At 41.5% G+C, this 19,960-nt stretch overlaps 5 protein-coding genes across 5 annotated transcripts; 3 read left to right on the forward strand and 2 right to left on the reverse strand.

Moving 5' to 3' along the window:
- Window positions 1-1,078: 1,078 nt before the first annotated feature.
- On the reverse strand, window positions 1,079-2,135 carry MELLADRAFT_60428 (uncharacterized protein; the record flags this gene model as incomplete). Its single annotated transcript, XM_007406045.1, has 4 exons — window positions 1,079-1,477; window positions 1,552-1,657; window positions 1,744-1,870; window positions 1,943-2,135. 4 exons carry the CDS (start codon window positions 2,133-2,135, stop codon window positions 1,079-1,081), a joined length of 825 nt encoding a protein of 274 aa, XP_007406107.1.
- Window positions 2,136-2,425: 290 nt separating this feature from the next.
- On the forward strand, window positions 2,426-4,460 carry MELLADRAFT_33611 (uncharacterized protein; the record flags this gene model as incomplete). The annotated part of the gene is made up of 6 exons (XM_007406041.1): window positions 2,426-2,669; window positions 2,706-2,829; window positions 2,923-3,176; window positions 3,385-3,921; window positions 3,955-4,191; window positions 4,252-4,460. The coding sequence occupies 6 exons, from the start codon at window positions 2,426-2,428 to the stop codon at window positions 4,458-4,460; spliced, it is 1,605 nt and encodes a 534-aa protein (XP_007406103.1).
- A 2,414-nt stretch (window positions 4,461-6,874) lies between these two features.
- MELLADRAFT_115506 (uncharacterized protein) lies at window positions 6,875-10,756 on the forward strand (the record flags this gene model as incomplete). Its single annotated transcript, XM_007406042.1, has 6 exons — window positions 6,875-7,827; window positions 7,949-8,138; window positions 8,240-8,624; window positions 8,707-9,378; window positions 9,464-10,254; window positions 10,344-10,756. The coding sequence occupies 6 exons, from the start codon at window positions 6,950-6,952 to the stop codon at window positions 10,416-10,418; spliced, it is 2,991 nt and encodes a 996-aa protein (XP_007406104.1).
- A 929-nt stretch (window positions 10,757-11,685) lies between these two features.
- Window positions 11,686-14,690, forward strand: MELLADRAFT_47121 (uncharacterized protein; the record flags this gene model as incomplete). The annotated part of the gene is made up of 7 exons (XM_007406043.1): window positions 11,686-12,226; window positions 12,339-12,420; window positions 12,505-12,535; window positions 12,612-12,798; window positions 13,066-13,168; window positions 13,292-13,359; window positions 13,402-14,690. 7 exons carry the CDS (start codon window positions 11,686-11,688, stop codon window positions 14,337-14,339), a joined length of 1,950 nt encoding a protein of 649 aa, XP_007406105.1.
- An 876-nt stretch (window positions 14,691-15,566) lies between these two features.
- MELLADRAFT_93682 (uncharacterized protein) lies at window positions 15,567-17,143 on the reverse strand (the record flags this gene model as incomplete). Its single annotated transcript, XM_007406044.1, has 5 exons — window positions 15,567-16,396; window positions 16,476-16,578; window positions 16,649-16,898; window positions 17,000-17,054; window positions 17,104-17,143. 5 exons carry the CDS (start codon window positions 17,141-17,143, stop codon window positions 15,567-15,569), a joined length of 1,278 nt encoding a protein of 425 aa, XP_007406106.1.
- Window positions 17,144-19,960: the final 2,817 nt, after the last annotated feature.

Raw genomic sequence — 19,960 nt, forward strand, 5'->3', positions numbered from 1 at the left:
TGGCGGTCTGATCCCTACAACCTATATTCCCATCTGGGAACCTCTTTAATGCTTGCAATGATAAGCATTGGAGCTTGCCTGGTTTAATAGTGCATTTCTTGTGGACACAGTAAGGGAGACTCCCCGCTCTGATTTCTCATTCTCTTAAAAATAATCAAGTCCTAGAGCCAGTACTTACATAAATTAATACTCACAAACTGCAAGTACCCAAGGAAATGGCCAAAAATTAAAAGCTCTATGAAACTGTAAAGTGTTTATCCAATACTTGCTAGTTTTAGACCCAATCAAAGGTCCTGATTCAACCTATACTACCATTACAAAAATATGCAAAATGATGGGAAAGCACATGTGAATGCAAATAAAGTTAACACATTTTCTGATTCCTGCCTATCACTGAGACTTCTCTTCATTTTGAATTTTTTAACCTCAGCAGTATATTTATAATCCAGTATAATAGGGGGTTTCAAGTCAGTATGTTTTTGTTGAAAAAATTATGAAATGGACAAGTTTTCAAAATTTCACGGTGTTTTTTTCTGAAAATGTACAGTCAACAGCATTTGGGGCACCTAAAAAGGTGTCCCAATTTTTTTAAATTTACGGTATATTTTGCAACATTGGACAACTTGTTGGACTGTAAAATACTGTGAATTTCTTGATATGAAACCCCCTAATATAAGTAAGTCAGATATATGAACATGTGATTCTAATCAATTAAGTAGATACACATAATTGAAAAACTTACATGAATTGTAGTTTGTTTGCCATCAAGATCCCAATACATCATTCTGGAAACACAACATCAGATCAATCTTATGACTGAAAAGCACCGGTGCTGAAAAGAGCGCAACCAACAAAAATTTATTGTTGACAAAATGAAGATAAATCTGAAAATTAAGTAAGGTCAGGAATAAGCTGATGATATCAATCAAAATTGTCTCCTTTAGAAAAGCACAACAAGAGCATTGCATCCTTTCCCGTGAGATGATCATTGGAGGCATCAAGGATCAACGTGTTAGAATTGATAAATAAATCTTTCTGATATTCAACCTAAATCAGGCGACCAAGCTGTGTTGAATCTTTAGATATAAGTCATCTTTACTAGCTTGGGTATAGTCAGGTCAATCTTCTGATCTATGGCTTGCAGTTGGGTTCGACGGTAAGCCTGTCTAGATCGGCGATTCTTTCGTTTCTGGGTGGAGGTCAGCATTGATCGATTTGGCTTGAGATCACCCTGTGTAGCGTTCTTTGATGCTTTCAAGCTCTTCTTGGCCACTTGAGGTTCATTTTTCTTGGGTTTCACATCAGGAACAATTGCATCCAGTTTAGCAAGGTAAGTTCTCCGTGGAGTTGTAGTTGCAGATGGATTTATTTCCTGGTCAAGAGCGGTTTCATGAGATGAGTCTGTTTTAGTCGATTCAACAGGGATCTTGGGGTTCTTTTTTGTTCTATAAGACACTACCAGAGGTCCTGGTCGGTTCTGAAAAAGTTGATAATGATCCGAGAAAGATTAAGTATCATTCGAAATTCAATACCACATGAAAACCAACGTACGGGTATCTGTTCAGCGAGTGTACGAAGGGTGATATGATCGATTGCCATAGATTTAATCTGTTTTCGTCTGAGCTTCTTTACTTCTTTAGACTCATCATCTACATCACTTTTAGATTAATGAAGAATGATGAGAGAGGTTCTTTCAGTAAATTGATCAAGATTCCTTTACAGTGATTTGATTTTTAGACTTACAGAATACGTTTTGATTCGATTGATTTTTCTGGGTAAATGACCACTTCTGGTTTAACTTCTGGAGTAACGGTTTCGGCTTGGATATTGATCAATTGAGGTGATTTATCGGTTGATAAAAGCTTAAATGCTATCAAAAAATTATATGCAAAAAGGTGATTCAGCTTTTTTTTCATGGATTGTGGAATTGAGATAGTCTTACAAACTTGAAGAGATTTTTGATCCTGAACAAGATCCTTAGAGTCATCTTGAGGTTTGTTTGATTGTTCTTTTGGTGTCGAATGAGTTGGGATAGGATCTGATGAAGCCAAATCAAATCTAGATAACAATAACCTTTCAAGTTGTTCTAGTTGTTCTGCTGAGTTATCTTCATTTTCTAATTTCTCTTCCTTCATGGTTTTCCGTTTTTTATTTGATCAGAGTCAGTCTTTGGTTTTCAAGATGGGATTGAAATTTCCACCATGTCACGGACTGAATATATGCGCATGTCACAGATTCTTGTGATTGGTTTTAAAAATTTTGAATCCGATAATCAACTCTTGGAAAATCAAGTCACACCCAAGCCACATAAAGAATCCCTTCAAAGCCAAATCAAAACAGTCTCATCGAGTACGAGCAAGAAAATTTCACAAATTAATCAAAAGAAACTTGAATCAATCAAAACAAACACTCAGCAAGATAGTCGATGTCTTTAATTGGTCCATCCGGAGAGGCTGCGATTCATGATACCTCAATAGAACTGTCAGAAGAACCATTAGAAAACTATTCCGATGAGGAACTAATCGAAATCTATGAAATAAACGAAACAGTCAATTGGATCAAAACCAATGATTATCATATCATCGGACTTCAATTCCCTGATCATCTGTTACCGATCTCAGTTCGAATTTTTAAATTACTTAGATCTAGGCTTCCAGCTTCAAATGATGGTCAACTTGGTCAACAGGGGAAGGATGGGAAACCAGATAAGGCGGTTGAAATTTATCTCATGGCTGATACTACTTATGGTAGTTGCTGTGTGGACTGTTTGGCCGCTCAGCATGTCGCTGCTCAGGCAATTGTTCACTATGGACCGGCCTGCCTTACCACGTATGTCCATCACTTACGATGATTTTGTAAACTTGTTGCGCGCTAAAATCGAAACTAATCATAAGCTTTATATCTGAATATTGCGTGATGCAGGATAGCCAATTTGGCCGTCTACTACGTTTTACCTCGACTACCCTTGGACGATTCTTCCATACTTCAAGTCGCAACAGAGCTTTATTCGGGCTTCAAGGCGTCATTAGAACGAGACAAAGATACTGAGGACGGTAAAGAACTTCAGCTTGTGCTAATGTATGATGTTGGTTACCACTGGAAAGTAGGTAAGTCTTTTACTCTTCATAGCTCGTTTTGTTGCTCACAAATAAAACATCTGGACAAACACAGACCAAGTTCATGAATCACTCAAGACTTTGTCATCTATACCCATCACGTTGCACCACATAACCACGAGATACCGTAGCACTCGACCTACTCAAGGTCCCCCTGCGAGCGATCAACAAGGCTGTTCTAAGCAAAACGTGACAAAATGTTGTCAGACTTCCTCGGACTCAACTATGACTTGCTATGGAGATAAATCGCCTCGGCCGGAACCATCAGACGCACCACTGCGGCCCAATCTTAATGACCCAACTGTCGATGTCGACTCACCGGTAATTGACACATCCTCCTATGATGCAATCCTCTACCTAGGGCCCTGTTCAAGACGTCTTACCCATATTATGCTCACTCACTCAAGCATACCGATCTTTGCACTTGACCCATCTTCTTCTCCTTTGGCTTGTCAATCACAAGTCCCATTAGCCAAAAAACTACTGATGAAACGTTATGCAACAATTCAACGAGCACGTGATGCTGATGTCTTTGGAATTCTGATCGGTACACTTGGACTGAAACATGATCTTGAACTGATCCATCGAACAAAATCACTGATTGAAAAACAATTTAAAAAGAAAAGTTATATAATTTCAGTTGGAAAATTAAAACCAGAAAAGTTGATTAATTTTATTGAAATCGAATGTTGGGTTTTGATTGCTTGTCCTGAACATTCACTTTTAGATGAAGGGATTAGTGTCACTAGATCAAAACAATTCAATGTTCCTGTTATAACACCATGGGAACTTGATCTTGCTCTTAGTAGTTGTATTGCAGAAGAAGAAGAAGAAAAAGAAGGTTCATCTTCTATTCGTCCTAGACAATGGGATGGTCATTATGTTTTGGATTTTGATGGTTTGATTTCTATTTGGGATAAAGATAGATGTGATCCTTTGGTTGGATCAAAGCAATCGAAAGACCAGGATGCTACAGATGTATCAGATGATGATGATGCACCTGTATATTCTATGATCACTGGTACATACAAACATAGAAAGAAATGGAATACTGGGACCAGTCAAAACTGTAAGTGTCATTTGATTACATCTATAAATGAAACCTTCATTAACGTGTTTGAAATTATCAATATAGGTAAAGAATCTGGTACATTGACAATCAGAGATAATAAACAGGAATTAATTAAATTGGTGAATGGAGCAGCAAGTGAATATGCATTAAATAAAAGAACTTATAATGGACTTGAACCTAGGATCGGACTTGATCATCCTAGTCAAATGGAAAAAGGTAGGTTTGGAATCGCTCAAGGTTATGGTGATGATCATGTACCGGGAAATCCGTGAAGAGAATCATATGATTTAGTTTTGGGATATGAGAATGGGATTATGTAGATAGATGATCTCAATTTTGGATTGGATTTCAAAATTGTCATTGTATACACATTCCTTATAAGTTTCACTCACGTTAATTTTTCTTGTGTTTTGTGATTAAGCATATGGAATGCTAGCGTAAGTGAAAGATGCAGAAATGGTTCAAATGGCATAAACCACTTCGAAATCTCAGGTTGCATGAATCACGTATCATTGCAAGCTAAAATTCCTTCCAAAGTCTTGATGCCCTTGATCACCAGAACCAAGTGAACAGCTCGAAATCCGATTTTCTCCCTTCCCGAGTATTGACCTTACTACTTGATCCGATTCTAGATAACCTGAATGAGTATGAGTCTTGCAAATTGAGTTAACATTTCTGTCAAAGTAAGTCTAGATGGGCTCATACATTTTGGATACCCTTGTGCTGAAACTGGAACATGCTGTGAATCATGCCACTCAGTGTCTTAGAAGATAAGCAGGAAGTGGATAAAACCTACAAGTCAAGCTTTGACAGTCAAATTGGATTCACAGAGGGATGCAGTGATTGAGAAAAGTCTCCAATTTCTCAAACTGTTACCTGGGTCTAGATCTTTTTACCTTATCATCAGCGCTGAAAGATACTTCGAATTGCGAAATCATCTGGTAACGGCTCTACCCAGGCTGCAAGAGGCAGTATCACAAGTTTAGCTGAACCATTTCTCAATGTCCCAGCACATATATATAGCGTGTGCAAAGTACAAAGCTGTTCAAAAGAAGGAAAGAACAAGGTGTGACCTGCAATTGAGCCACACGAACTGTTTTTTACGAAGATAGATCAGATCCCTCGCCTTCAAATTGTTGAATTCCATCTAACGCTCATTAAGATGTTGAAATTTTGCTTCATCGCCGCGCTCCACCAATGTAGAATTTATTGACCAGAAATATTTGGGGAAACGTCATAATCTCTAGATGCACCATTGAGGTAATGCAATTATACTTCTATTTTACATTTCAAGTGCTATGAATGAAATCAGAATCAACCGATTCATCTAAATTCCTCATCAGTCGTCCTCTTGCTAGCTGAGGTTCCCAATAAACCTTTCGAGAATACGCACAGGCAACTCAAACAGCTTTTGTACCTCGATCAAGACTATGAAAGACAGAAGGGCGGTGATAAGATATGTTCAACTCCTAAACTTTCAAGGCAAGTTCGGGAACCCCCGAAGTTAAGCGCCGCGAGCCTGGGCCTATACGTATTCCGAGTCGCCTCATGACAAAATCTTTGAACACAGTTCTGATTCAGAATGGACAGACTATCGATGACTTGCTGGTGAAAGTTTTTGATAGAACATTGGAACCGGAAAGTGAAGGGCCTCAAGAGATAGTTTCCATGATGGATGATCTTTAAGATTCCAAGTCTTGACTTTGTGATATGTAAAGTTTGCAGAAATCTTCAAAAATGTGGATGTTCATCAGTCTGACCAACACGTCTATTCTCATATATCCGCATCTCTACAATCTCCGCGTACCCGTCTTCTCCGGCACATATTTGCCACATTCAACCAGATGGTGTCTCAAAGTTCAACACAAGATTACAAACCAGTCAATTTGAGGTATGAAAGTTTTGCTTCCAGTCTTACGATATAGTCTTGTGTGTATACTTATGTATTTTCTAGATTTTCGTATCTCGAACCACCAGCTCGGTGGAGGTAACACAACTAGAGGTATCTACAATATTTGAGGTAGGGGTTTAAGAGAGCTTGACGAAGCAGGACGAAGCCCTTTCCGCGTGGAAAGCTTAAGTGAGGTCAATTGAACCAACTTCGAAGTTCGATTTATGTTTACTGGACCCTAGAAATCTCCTATGTATACTTATGTTTAAGGTGAACCCCCAAAGAAAGGCAATTCTTTTTGGCAACCTGCTCACTTGAACGTGCTGATTGAGAAAAATGAATCCCTTTCGGTCGGAACAGTCATTGCACATGAGCCCTTTCATCTTGTCACAAATCATGGACTCTTGAAGGAAAGAGGTGGTACATACATGAAACTATCAACATGTTCTCCGATCTAAGCAAGAAAACGTGTACATGTATGTAAGGAAAGAGATTGGAATGACTAAAATCGGTATGCAGACCACTTCCCCCAATTTAAAGGAAAGAAAGAAGGAGGTTAAAAACGTTGATGATGTGCCCCAAGTAAGATAGATATAAGTTGAAGTGTTTTATCAAGAGTTGAAGGGTCGCGATGACTGTATGTACTATGAAGGTCTTGTTGATTGCGGAAGCTTTTACTCAAGACCAATTTAAGAGGTTCAAGCTTGTTGACCGATTTGAATGAGTTTAAATTCTTAAAGTTCTTCTTGATCACTTCACTTCAACTCGCTCCTTTCTTTTTCCATTTCCATCTTCATCCAAACCATCATCACCATCCACTCTTTTCATCTCACTCAGAGTCAAGCAATCAATCAATCAATCCTCACCATCATGATTCAATCTCATTCTAGACCTATCATCAATCCTGGCTCATCTAATCTGCCTCCTAACATGCTATTCGACTTACTTGAATCGGAAAGAGCTTATGTTGCTGACCTCTTTGTTATCATCAAACGCATCGCTGCGGCTTATACTCCTCAAAACCTTCCTCCGCCTCACCACGATCATCACTTTCGACTCTGTGAATCTATCCTTCGTTTCAACAAAGGCTTACTTAACTCTCTTCTTGCTCTAGGTCCAAACCCTGACAATCGAGACCCTATTCAAGTCGCTCATCTACTCGCTGGTTGGGCTCAAGACCTTGAACCAATCTATGGTCGTTATTGTAGTCCGCATGGATGGGCCGGTGCCGGTGGATGGACTAGGGATCGCACATCGATGTCTAATCCTCAACTTTGTGAAATCCTTCTCAGCATTCCTTGGCCAAACTCGCTTGCTCCTCCACCAGCGGACATCTTTCCCGGCGTACCTTATCACATTGATGATATTCGGACGACTGACAATCGGGGTTTACATCATGCAACGCTTACCACCTTCTTCGCTCTACCTTTTGCACGTTTGGTTTACTATCGTCGCTTCTACGAAAAAGCTTTGAACTCATACCAGCCTGGTAGTCCGGAGCATCGGCTCCTCTATGATGCATCTGCCCGACTTTCTAATCTCTTGGATGCTGGATGTCGTCAATGGAAAGTAAACCCTATTCCGCCCGAGTTTCAAGTCTCTCCCATCAAGACACCCCCTACGCATTTATCGCCTAGCAATAGCAGAGGATCCGCGCCCGACACACGAAAAGCTCATGTTCGTGTCAGTACAGAAACCACTGATAGTCTCGGCGATGGCGTTCCTTCGAGCTTCGTTAGCGCTAGAGAGTAAGTGTTTTCCCTGTACTTGTTGTGAAAATGAGTGAAAAAGCCCCGAATACAGACACTGCAAACTCTGTAGTCGAGTGACGTATATAACTTAACGATCGCTCTTGTTTTGCATTCACAGTGACTTGTCTGACGGCTCAAACCCCAGTACCTCCATGTCTTCTCCCAATGGATCATCAGAAGAACAGGCAGCGCTAGGACGACGTATGATTGAGATCAAGCCAGGTATATATGTTCAGCAAGCAATCCTCGATCTAGAACGGACTCTTGACACCAGTCGCTGCCTCGACATTTTCACAATGGCTCCTAAGGTCAGCTCCTTCACCATGACTCCTCACAGGTTTTTCCTCGTTCAGGCTATAGCGAACATTTTTGCTGATTGCTGTTGAATGACTTGCCTTGCTCTCTTCAGCCATGTCAACTTCACATGGCACCTGCCAATCTATCTTTCTCCCGCTCCATCCGGCTTGCTGGCGATGCCTCTTTCTTTTTTTGTCCCAAGTCTGATCCAACAGTTCAAATGACTACGACTTATGGCCGACTCGTCCTCCTGACTGATCTTTTAATCTTTTGCGAATCTATGACTGGCTCAAAGGCGCCAGGTGGAGCTGATATGTGGCTGATGTATCCTCCTCTGGCCGGGAAACATCTGAGGATCTCTCATGCTGAGCAAGACGAGCGTCAGTTTCAAGTCACGATCATGCGTAAGGAGACTATCTTTGTTACGGTCTCTAGTAGAGCTGAGCGAGACCGCTGGATGCAGGTATTGAAGGAAGCCATTGATCACGGGGGTAGTCGTACGTCGTCTCAATTGCTCTGTTTTCGCCACATTTTGCGTAAGTCGCGGTCATTGACTGCTTGTTGTAATCCCCACCAAAGGACCCGGCTCAGAGACGTCTAAGAAGGCTAGTCCACCCAAGCTCAAAGCCAACACCCAAAATCTTCATCAAAAACACTCTGCTCCACCTAGTCCCGCTCCTTCAATTTCAGCCCATCATTCTAATTCTCAGCCGGTTCCCAGAGGTGCTCCACGACTGACGCCTGCAAGCAGTCAACGTCATACACCAATCGAAGACCTCTCAAGACAGCCAAGTCCCGATAATCGGTCTCCTGCTTCTCCGGCATTTATCATCTCACCTTCTCCTACGGTCGGCCCTTCTTCAGACTATGTCGGACGAGGATTGTCAGCTTTGCCTGATGTTCAATCTAATGACCGACAGCACTTGCCCGCACGCCAGGTGTCACTTCCAGAGCAGGCTCGACATGGGCCACGACCGTTTCCAGTGCCTCAATCACCACCATCAGCCTCATCCCTAGATCAGCGAACAGTGCCTATGGGATTGCCCATGCATCCTACAAGCAACCGACCACCTCGTCTTGGCTCTACCGAGAAGATGCAAGGCGGCGATTTTCCTCAGCGACAGTCGCCGTCTGGCGAGAACATTCCAAGCTCACCAGTACCGATGAATGTCGGTATGGCCTCTTCGCATGCTCGAGGTTGGCAGCTCACTGATGAGCCTAGGCTAGAGCCGCCCGGCTCACCCCGGCATGGTACGTAATCACACAGAAGTATTATCGGCCACTGAATCAGCTTACTGATTGAACCTTGGCATTTGATCCACCCTACTCTTATCAGACACAGAAAGCGAACGTCGTCCCTCCAACCGGTCACTTCCTGGCCTCTCAACTAAGCCGTCGCCACCAGCCTCAGTTCATGAAGCACGTTCTGCATCTCCTAGAGCACTACGGAAGGCCCCATCGGCACATTCTCTTGGGCATCATTATCCATCAGGCGGTGATCCCCGATATCCTTCCAACCATCCTCCACTTCCAGGACCCCCTCGCCCAAGTGGTCCCCCGATACGCCTTGATACAACACGAGAGGGCATACTCCTCAGCCCTCATGCGTTCACTGGGATGGATATCAGGAGACCGTCGTCCACAGAACCTTATTCAAGGGACCGACAGTATCGATCACCATCGTCAATGACCAACAATCGCTCACAATCACCGTCTTCTGCATCCATTCTCCCTTCACAACGTAGTTCCCAACTCAGTAATCCATCTAGTGCCCAATGGAGTAGCCCTAATTTCCCGGCACAAGACGATGATTTTGACGATGACGATGATGATGAAAAAGCGAGAGCTGTGCCGACTCAATCAGTACTTGCAGCCACTATGAGAACCAAGGTGTTTTTGAAACAAGCTCACGGCCAATGGAAAGCATTAGGAACAGCCAAATTAATGGTTTATGTTCAAACGCCGGGCAATTCAAAACAATTGGTTGTAGAGAAGGAAGAAAAGGGAGGAAAGACGATGATCTCTACGATGGTCTTAACAGATGGAGTTGAAAGGGTTGGAAGGACTGGAGTAGCAGTTGATTTGAGTGATAATGGAAGACGTACTGGTATTGTTTATATGTTACAGGTTTGTTTTCTTTGGTTTTACGTATTCAACCTTTTTTTTTGAAGGGAATGGAATTCTAATTGATGATTTATTTTTGATCTTTTCTTTAGCTTAAGAGTGAGAAATCTGCTATTGGACTGTTTGAACAATTATTAGAAGGATCTGATAGAAGACCTGTTAGATGAAGAATGGGGAAAGGAAAAGGCAAAGAGAAGACAGAAGAAGTCATTTTTCGATATTAATCTATTACATCACTTAATGAGATTTTTTTTTTGTTTTTTTGTTTTTGTTTTTTCAAAATAAAGCAACTCTTATATTTTTTTCTACCTTTTTTTTTTGAAATTATTATCTTCTTTTTTTATATATATAATTTATATAAACCTTGTGTTGAAAAGGTTTTTTTTTCTTCGTTGATCATTTTGGACTTTTTTGAATTTGAATTTGAGGGTTTTTTTTTTCTGTTTCAAAGAGAATAAAAATTTAATTTAATGTGAAGAAATTGAGAGTTTATTTTTTTTTTGGTAATGGTTGAGGAGGTTGTACATATGTAGAATAAAGAAGGAGAGTGGAAGAGAAGTGAGAATGATGTGTATATGTTTGTTTTTTGGAAATATTATGATATATGAGATTAAGATTGGGCAGATATTTTTTCAAGAGGAGTGCTCCGTATGGCTTGGATTTTGTTTAAGAGGACAAGATTGGGTTGAAGAGTATTGATGGAAGTATATGATTTACATATTTACTTCATGGAAGAAGCTTACTCTCTAGAGGAAAAGAGTTGATTTTGTCTCTTGAACTTTTACAAAAAAGGATCATGTTAGAATTTGGTTATGTAATTGTAAAGTAAACATTAGGATCTTTTGCTATCTTTTGATATCTTATGACCTGGTATTTGAGGAGATTCCAAAAAGGTCTTCAAGCAACAAAATCTATGATCTCATTTTCTATAAAACTGGCTTATTCAAAATTCCTTGTAAAAAATGTATTTTGGTATGTATACTGCATGTTTTTGATGACCTTTTGAGATGAGGAAGATGAATATCATTTCAGAGTTATTCCCTGGCTGAGCAGGGAGATGTCACGGAGGTCACCAACACAACTTTCTCATGATGTAAAGAAAAGAAGCATACCAAACAAGTTGATTTCACCTCTTTGAGGTATTCAGAGTGAAGTGTTCTGCAGGGCAAGCCTTGATTAAAATTTCCCATGGATGATGGCATGCTGACTCAGCTGTGCACTGTCTTGGAATTTGGGATTCGGGACGGGGGGATCCGAGGCCTATAACCCGACTTCCAAGCGGGTCAGGAGAGATATTTTAGCCCTTGGATGAGAAGGGCGAATAAGGTAAAGAGCGTCATACTCAGCAAGAACACCATGACCACATCCAGTTCTGGTCATCAAGAAGAACAATCTGATGAACCTACTACAAACAGCAGCAAGGGTAAAGCTAAGATGATTGAACCTGATCAACCACAATCATCTTCAACAGCAATCCCATCTAAGACAACCAAACCCATCGATCTTTCAAATCTTGAATCATTACTCAATCAATGGAAAACTACACTTTCAGGAAAATTTCCACATCTTCATCATAATCGAAAGGATCCATTCTATCAAACTCTTTCTCATTTTCCATCTGAAGAACCAAGAAAAAGGAAAAGGACACGTCGAGCAAGACGATCACTCAAAACCAGACTTCGTAATCTTCAAGCCAATCGACCTGTTCCAGCATTTCAAACCGTATTCACACCCACGACCACATTCTCATCAATCCCTCCACCTCCTACACGTACTCTTGATCATCAACCTCCAGCAACATCAGAGCAGTTCCTACAAATCGTAAAAGATGTTCGAAAAGCCATCTTACATCCTACCAAACCACTCTTACCAAAACTCAATTTATGTGGAAGTTCTGGAAGCTATTTTTGTAAAGCTCTCGTTGACGGGACTGCTGAAGTGGTGGGAATCTTTAAGCCAAAAGATGAAGAGCCTTGTTAGTGATACTTAGCATTCTATTCAGCGATCTCCATCCACAAGCCTATCTGTCTTGTATTTGATATTTCGGAAAATTGATGTATCTGTTCTGATCTCATGATTGACTCTAGACGGCGCTATGAATCCAAAGTGGACAAAATGGTTTCATCGAGTCCTATTGGCTCCTCTCATCGGCGGCTTTGGTCGCAGCTGGTAAGTACATTCATATCTATGCTGCTATGTGAAATTTTAGTGACTGATCAGAAATCATTCATCACTTCCTACGGTCTAACGTAGCTTAATTCCCAACCTCTCGTATCTCAGTGAAGTCAGTTCATCTTCATTCAACGGGACGCCATACTCAATCCTTGACTGATTTAAATGTGTTATTTAATGCTACACAGGCTGCAGCATCTTTACTTGATCGCCGATTGGAGGCCTATATTGTTCCACGCACTGAAGTAGTACACATCTCTTCACCGACGTTTTTCTACTCGTGGCTCGATCGAAAAGCAGCTACGCGCAAGTCAAAGCCTCGTCCACTTCCTCAGAAACCAGGTAGCTTTCAGCTATTTTGTACTGGGTTTGAAAGTGAGTCCCCATTACATCATAATCTCTTCATGTCCTCATAATGAAAATCACTTACCCAAATTTCTTTGTTAACGTGATATCTAATTCAAGATGCTTCAACTGTACTCAGAACCCATCCTTGGCCTGGTCGTCCCCTTGGTGATACATTGGATCCACATAACCGTCGTCGACGCCCTCGAAAAAACTTTAGTCTTTACCGTCTACTATGTGGTCAAAGATCCGATGTGATGGACTCCGATGATGAATCCTCAGATTCTGGTGAAGTAGATGAGGCTGATAAATGTTCATCTGTTTCTCATCCATCCAATTGGTGTTGGACTCAAGAGCTTATGGATGATTTTAAACATGAAATGGAGAAGTTGGTGATTCTGTACGTATCTGATCTTTTCATTCTACACACTATTCTTTGGTCATGATTGAGCATCATATATTGCTTATTGTGGTTTTCCCGCTGACTGGCCTGTGTCCTGTACTCCTACCCGATGTACCGCAGTGATTATCTCATGCGCAATACGGACCGAGGACTCGATAATTTCATGATCAAAGTCTGCAATGCTAATTGTCATAGCTCACGAAGCCGCAAAGTCTCGGGCGCCACAGTAGCTACTACGAGCAGCCGGGCAGATGGTGACAATATAAATCCAGCTGACCTCTCACATCGCCCACATTGTCATGTTGCTGCAATCGATAATTCATTAGCATTTCCTCATCATCATCCTAACGGTTTACGCGACTACTCTTATGGCTGGTTGTTCTTACCTGTCTCCTTGATCGGCCAACCTTTCTCAGCCTCTACACGAGCTCATTACCTTCGACTCCTAACAGATCCGATGTGGTGGGCAGAAACGATCTATCAGCTTCGACAATTATTTTCGACTGATCCTGATTTCAATGTGGCCATGTTTGAACGTCAAATGGCACTTTTGAAAGGACAAGGATGGAATGTAGTCGAAAGTCTTCGACATTCTGATGAGGGACCATTGGAGCTTTGTAGAAGAAAGAAAGCTTTGGTATGGGATGAAGCTTTAGAATTACCTGAACATCAAACTTCTCCAGTACGACCTTTACCGATCCCGGCCCCCAGAAGCGGGCCAGAACCAACACGAACGTCAACGGCTCCTGCTGGACCTATGCGCCCTATGCTACCTACTCTTTCGCGTTCTTGGTCTTCACGTACGGCTAATTCAATCTCACAGAAACCACCACGACCGATCTCTCTGGCTGTTCGTCGAGGAAATGGATCCGAAGAGATTGATGCAGCTAGAGGTGTAGATGTGATGAAACAAATGGATGCGATGCAAGCGTGGGAAGAAGAAGAAGAAGAGATCGGATCACCAACCACATTTACAAGTCTTGAAGGAAACTATGGTACATTTCCAATCCAAGGTGGTGAAGAAGTTGAAGGATCAGATGAAGCAGAAGATGATATTAGAAGAGAAGAAAGAAGTCCATTGTTAGTGAATGATAAAAGGAAGTTGAATGTTGGATTTATTGAACGAGTTCAATTTGTTAAAGCTCAACCAGTCTTTAAGAATTGTTGATCGTTAATTAATTTAGAGTTGAACATTTCGATATTCTTTTGATATTGATTTGTCAGTTTGTTTTGTTATGTAATAATGAAGTCAGTGAAGGTTTGTTTTTTTCTCAAGAACTTATAATTTATGTAGAAAGTAATAGATATGTATAGTTTTTGAGTTTTGTTGATTGATTTGTAAGTTTTGATTATTTTCTTTATTGCATTCTTTCTAATTCTGATACGCATATGTAAGAGAAACAGTTTGTAATTTCAAGAAGATCCTTGTGTTTAACTTTATTAAATCTGGATGTCAATTATTTTTATTTATTTATTTACATTTGTGATTGATTATGTATTGATTGATTTTGAGTGGCTCCAACAGTATGATGGCAGGTGTACTCAAGAGGAAAGTAAAGTACACGTAGTGCATAAACTGAAAGGACGACATGGTGTAGATAGGGCCATGGAAATAGAGAGTAGCCCAAGTATGAAGGTGTTCTTTCTTAAAATGAGTAAATTGCTCATCCTACTCATGCAATCAAGGACTTCATATAAACAAGAGCCATTAGCCCAAAGAGGAAAAAAAGGAGCGTAGTAAATCTTCATATCTGGTACACACGTAGCTTGACGCTAGAATTAGGCAGTCTCAAAGGTGACAAACGCTTGTATCATTGGTACTGTGGCATGGCGATTATAAGAACTTGATCAAGTTGAGGATCTGCACACTACTGTTGAACAAAAGCTCCTCGCGCAAAAGAAACCCTCGAGATTCAGGAAGCACCGATTCTGACAGTCTTGGCAAGGAAGGAAGCAGGCAGTGAGTGACCGATTGTATGATAAACTGAGAGCTATCTGGAACAAAGTTGAATGAGAAGACCGTTCAAAGCGTGAATATCAGTTTGAATGTTCTCATTTCATCTTTGTGACTATATATCACTCACATAAAACTGGTCAGAACTTTAATAGGCATCAAGACTTGTAAAATAGAAAAAAGAAAATTTGCAATGTTATTATTTAGTTGAACAAGATATTGGGTACAACGGGACAAAGAGAAGATATTTTTGTTGGCCTCTTAAAATCAAGAAAGATCTATAACAATTTTATTCTTCAATACGATATATGAAAGAAACAAAGGATTTGTTACAGGTAAAGAAGATCAAGATGCCCAAAAGAAAGTCAAGTATGAGAGAAGGTGATATATATATATATGCATGTATCTTTTGAAGGGAAGAAGATAATAGAGAAATTTTTCTTATGCTCTGTATTGAGAAATAGTAATGCCCCCGATACCTCCAGGTCCCAAAGCTGGGTTTCCTGCGAGATTGACACCACCCCCGAGATCGAAGCCGGGATCACCGCCAATATTGTATCCAGCTTCAGCACTAGCTCCGTACCCAGCATTAATGCCTACTTGCACTGTAGAACCCGCGCCGTCGGCACCAGCGCCATATCCAGAGATATCGCCAGCGCCGAGGATTTGCCCACCCATGATCCCAGCACCTTCTCCCCCAGAACCGTAGCTAGATGCAGGACCAGGACCACCCATGCTCAGAGCACTACCGCCAGAGCCATATCCAGAGATAGGCCCAGGGGCTTGCCCAGAGCTAACAATAGCACCTTGCCCAGCGCTCACGCCCGCACCTTGCCCGAGTGTGATACCAACACGACCATTGGAACTAGCGTCGGCAGCACCAGATATAGCGCCACCACCGTTCACAGAAATAGAGCCAGGAATAGAACCAGCAGCAGCCCCACCGGCTTGCCCAGAGACTTCACCTGCACTGTGCCCAGAACCAACACTGACACCTTGTCCGGAACTTATACCGGCACCACCCTGGAACCCAGCACCAGCACCGGAGGCTGGCCCAGGTGGGATAGAGCCAGCACCCGAACTGACTCCTTGACCGATACTGATGCTACCGCTTGAGCTATGTTGGAAAACACTACTGATTCCGAAATCGAGTTTAGAAAAGGCATCGTAGTTGAGGTTCAGTCCAGAGAGAAAACTCTTCAGGTCTGTACCAATAGACTGGGCACTTGCGAAAACAGGTTGAAGGGTAGCCCATAGATTTGAAAATATCGCTGCAAAACAAAAGAGAAGTCAGATGTTTCAATTTTTTAGATGAGAGGTTTTGAAATCTATTGCACCCCTATTGCTTACGTTTGCAAGAGAGTTCAAAAGAGCCTGAGAAATGCATACTCATGTAGGAAACTACTGAGTTTAAAGATTGAAGACACGAAGCCACACTGGATTTAAATCTCAACTTGAAGATTTAAAACGGACATTTGGCTCAGTAGTGAATTCAATGGGAGTAGGACTATGTGATCACTTACGACATCATTTTGACTTCCACTACAAGGAGAACTTAAGCAATTACCAGATACAGGTTGTAAGGCAGCTGAATATTCTTGCCTTAATTGATCTAATTTAGCAATCGAAGTTCTTAGATCAGTATGTCCTTCTGTGATTTCTTGACGACAAGAATCTGTCTTTTGTTGTAATACTTGTAATCTATCACAGACTAAACTGAAACCAGATTGTTGATTGACTTGAAGATTTCGAGTTGATAAATTTATGTTATTCCTGTTGGATAGTATGATTAAATCTTGTTAGTGTTATTTGAGGAATATCATGAGGTTTGCCAATGTGGATGTTTGGTGAGTGAAAGGACATGCGTACTTTACTGGAAGCACAGATTGAGTCGAGAAAGCTGCAAAGCGGTAAGGTTAACATCGCTTCCTTGAAGGATTCATGAAATGATTGGAATGATAGAATATATATTACTCACCAACACAGCTCGAGAAAGCCAAAAGAGATTTGAACAACATGTCTTAGAACTTTGGAAAAAGAGATGGGGGTTTAAGTGAAGGACGTAATTGGAGACCGGTCTTTTGTAGAGATGAAAATCGTAAGGAAAGATAACTAAAGCGATGGAGCAGAATCTCAAAGGGACTCATATGAAGAAGGAAACAGATCTACTTAGTGAAAAACCTTTCCTAGTTTTTGAATGGACCCTCTTCGTAATCTTAAAGTAAGAGGTCTATAGCGAGGAAATCATTGTCAAGGGATAAACAGCTCTTGTTGTCTTCATGGAGTAACTGCCACGGAAAAGTTGAGGGTCCTCCCTCCGTCAGGTTATCCGTCCGCTCATCTCAACCTTTGTGTTCCATCCTACGTCTTATTCTTGACGAAGTGTCAATCTTGGTCAAATTTCTTGTTGCATTTGTCTGAGTAGCGAGCCTTTTAAGGTTTCATTTTGACTTGCCGACCTGAATTCATTCATATCTCCAAGTCATCGGAATATCTGATGTCCTCCACACATCTTCGAAATCTTTTCATGGCCAGTTCCCTCCACATGCTAAAAGGCTTGCCTAAAACGGATCCAGTGAGACAGGCATCTCTACAAAGCCAACAAGCCGGCTTGGTAATCCTCAGGGCGAACCGACCTCAAAAGACTATGGTTGATTTCACTGAACGTAAGGAAGTGTCCGATTGGGGCTTGACCCCGATTGATGAATAATTTGGCCCCGTGGGGTCAAATTTTGAGATACAAAATTTGAAAAGTTCAATGATGGACTGAGTTATGAACCTCAATCACCTCTTCTTTCTTTGACCAAGCCTCATTTTATTATGGTTCTGCTTTTGCACCAATGCCACGTCCCTCCAAACGATGCAAGGGTCAAATTAAGCGCCGCCATGCAATGGAATCATATGAATCAAAGACAAAAAAAACAAAATATTCCCAAGGACTTTTAAACGATGAAAGCAACACAAAAAGTGCAGGTCCTCTTGTGATTGGTGTAGATGCCAAAGTCTCTTCAAGCTTTGAGGATTCAGAAACATCGGACAGCTTTTCGGTGTCACTTGAATCAATTTCTGACGATGGATCTGAAGATGGTGTTGACAATGATTTCAAGAAAGATCCTTCAGATCCACAAATCAAACTCAAAGGCTATGATAATACCCTTTCTGAAACTCAAGTTAGTCAAACCAGCACAGTAGACACATCACCTCCAAACCCAACCCCAAACCCGAAATCGGCGCATCAGATTGAAGTTATCAACAAGCAATGGCAAGAGTTGCATGACGCAATCAAGGATGCTACAGACTACTACAATCAGAATCCATCTTCTAATTTGGTCGCAATCCATCAAGCTCAGGAGCTAGCAATACTAGCTGAATTTAATAACCTAAGGAAGCAGCTCAATCTTGTTAATCCATATAGTTCATCGATTTCAGCCTCAAAAGAAGTAGCATACTCATACCTTGGACGAGCACTTGACCTTGACTTGGAGTTCAAAACTGGAAAGAGTCACGCTGAACGAATTCAAAAACAATCAAAATACATTGTGATTCATAGGTGCTTACCAATACGACAGAATGGCCTGTGTTCACGACCTAAGTCAATCTTGGATGATCCAAGGGTAGAGCGGATGGTCTGGGAATGGATTACGAGCGAGAAGACTGGTAAGGTATGTGCTTTATCTAAATTCTTCTGCCAACTGTAAGACATTAAGTTATGCTTTCTTGATCCTTGTCATTAGGTCAGGCCAGCAGACCTTGTCCAGCATCTCATTGAGGTAATCTTACCCCAGTTTGACGAGTATAAGGATTCAATCTGTGCTTCCACAGCTAATAGGTGGATGCACACACTTGGATTATCAGTCACACTCCTCACAAAATGTCTCTATTACGATGGACACAAACGTGCAGATGTTGTGTTATATCGACAAAAATACAATAATCAGCTCTCTGAATTGATCAAGCGAGAAGTTACTTATGTTGGTAAAAATCTTGATCAAGTTATCAATCCGGTTCTAGACAACACAAATCGCGAGATTGTCTGAGTTTATCAGGATGAAGCAACATGCCATACTGGCGAAGAGCCAAAATCGGCGTGGCTGGCTAAAGACGACTGTGCACTCAAGAGAAAGAGTGAGGGAAAACTTATTCATGAATCTGATTTCACTGAGAAAAAACACGGCCGGCTCGTCATACCCAAAGATACACCATGTACTCTTTCATTTAAGGATGCAGCGGTTGTCATCTACCCAGGCAGCAACGGTGATGAATGGTGGAATTGTCTTCAACTTATTAAGCAAGTCCAAACACGAGCAATCCCAATCTTTGAATTCCTAAACCCCGGATGCCAAGGTCTCTTCATCTTTGACTGCTCATCAGCACACGAGTCTTTTGCGCTGGATGCTCTTCGAGTAGAAAAAATGAACCTTGGCCCAGCTGGATCACAGGCAAAGCTACACGACACAGTCATCCCCTCCGATGATCCCAACATCCCAGCCGAACTTCGTGGAACCATACAATCCATGAACTTCCCCTTTGATCATCCAGATAAGCAACTCAAGGATAAGCCTGACGGAACCAAACAATTCCTTGTTCTTGCTGGGAAGCCCAAGGGAGTGCAGCAGGTACTGGCCGAGCGTGGCTTATGGGACCACTACAATACTATCCGGACCTCAAAAGGACTCAAACCCCTTGGATTGAGATGTGCTAAGTGTGCACAGACAGGCCGTGCAAAGGATCGAATCGCTCGAGCGGAGCGCTTGATCCGAGATAACGACCAACCAAATTCTGAAGATATAATAACCACAACTGAAGCTGCACCAGCCCACGATGAGGTTATGTAT

The sequence above is a fragment of the Melampsora larici-populina genome (genome assembly GCF_000204055.1).
Source record: "Melampsora larici-populina 98AG31 unplaced genomic scaffold MELLAscaffold_5, whole genome shotgun sequence".
NCBI classification, from domain to species: domain Eukaryota; kingdom Fungi; phylum Basidiomycota; class Pucciniomycetes; order Pucciniales; family Melampsoraceae; genus Melampsora; species Melampsora laricis-populina.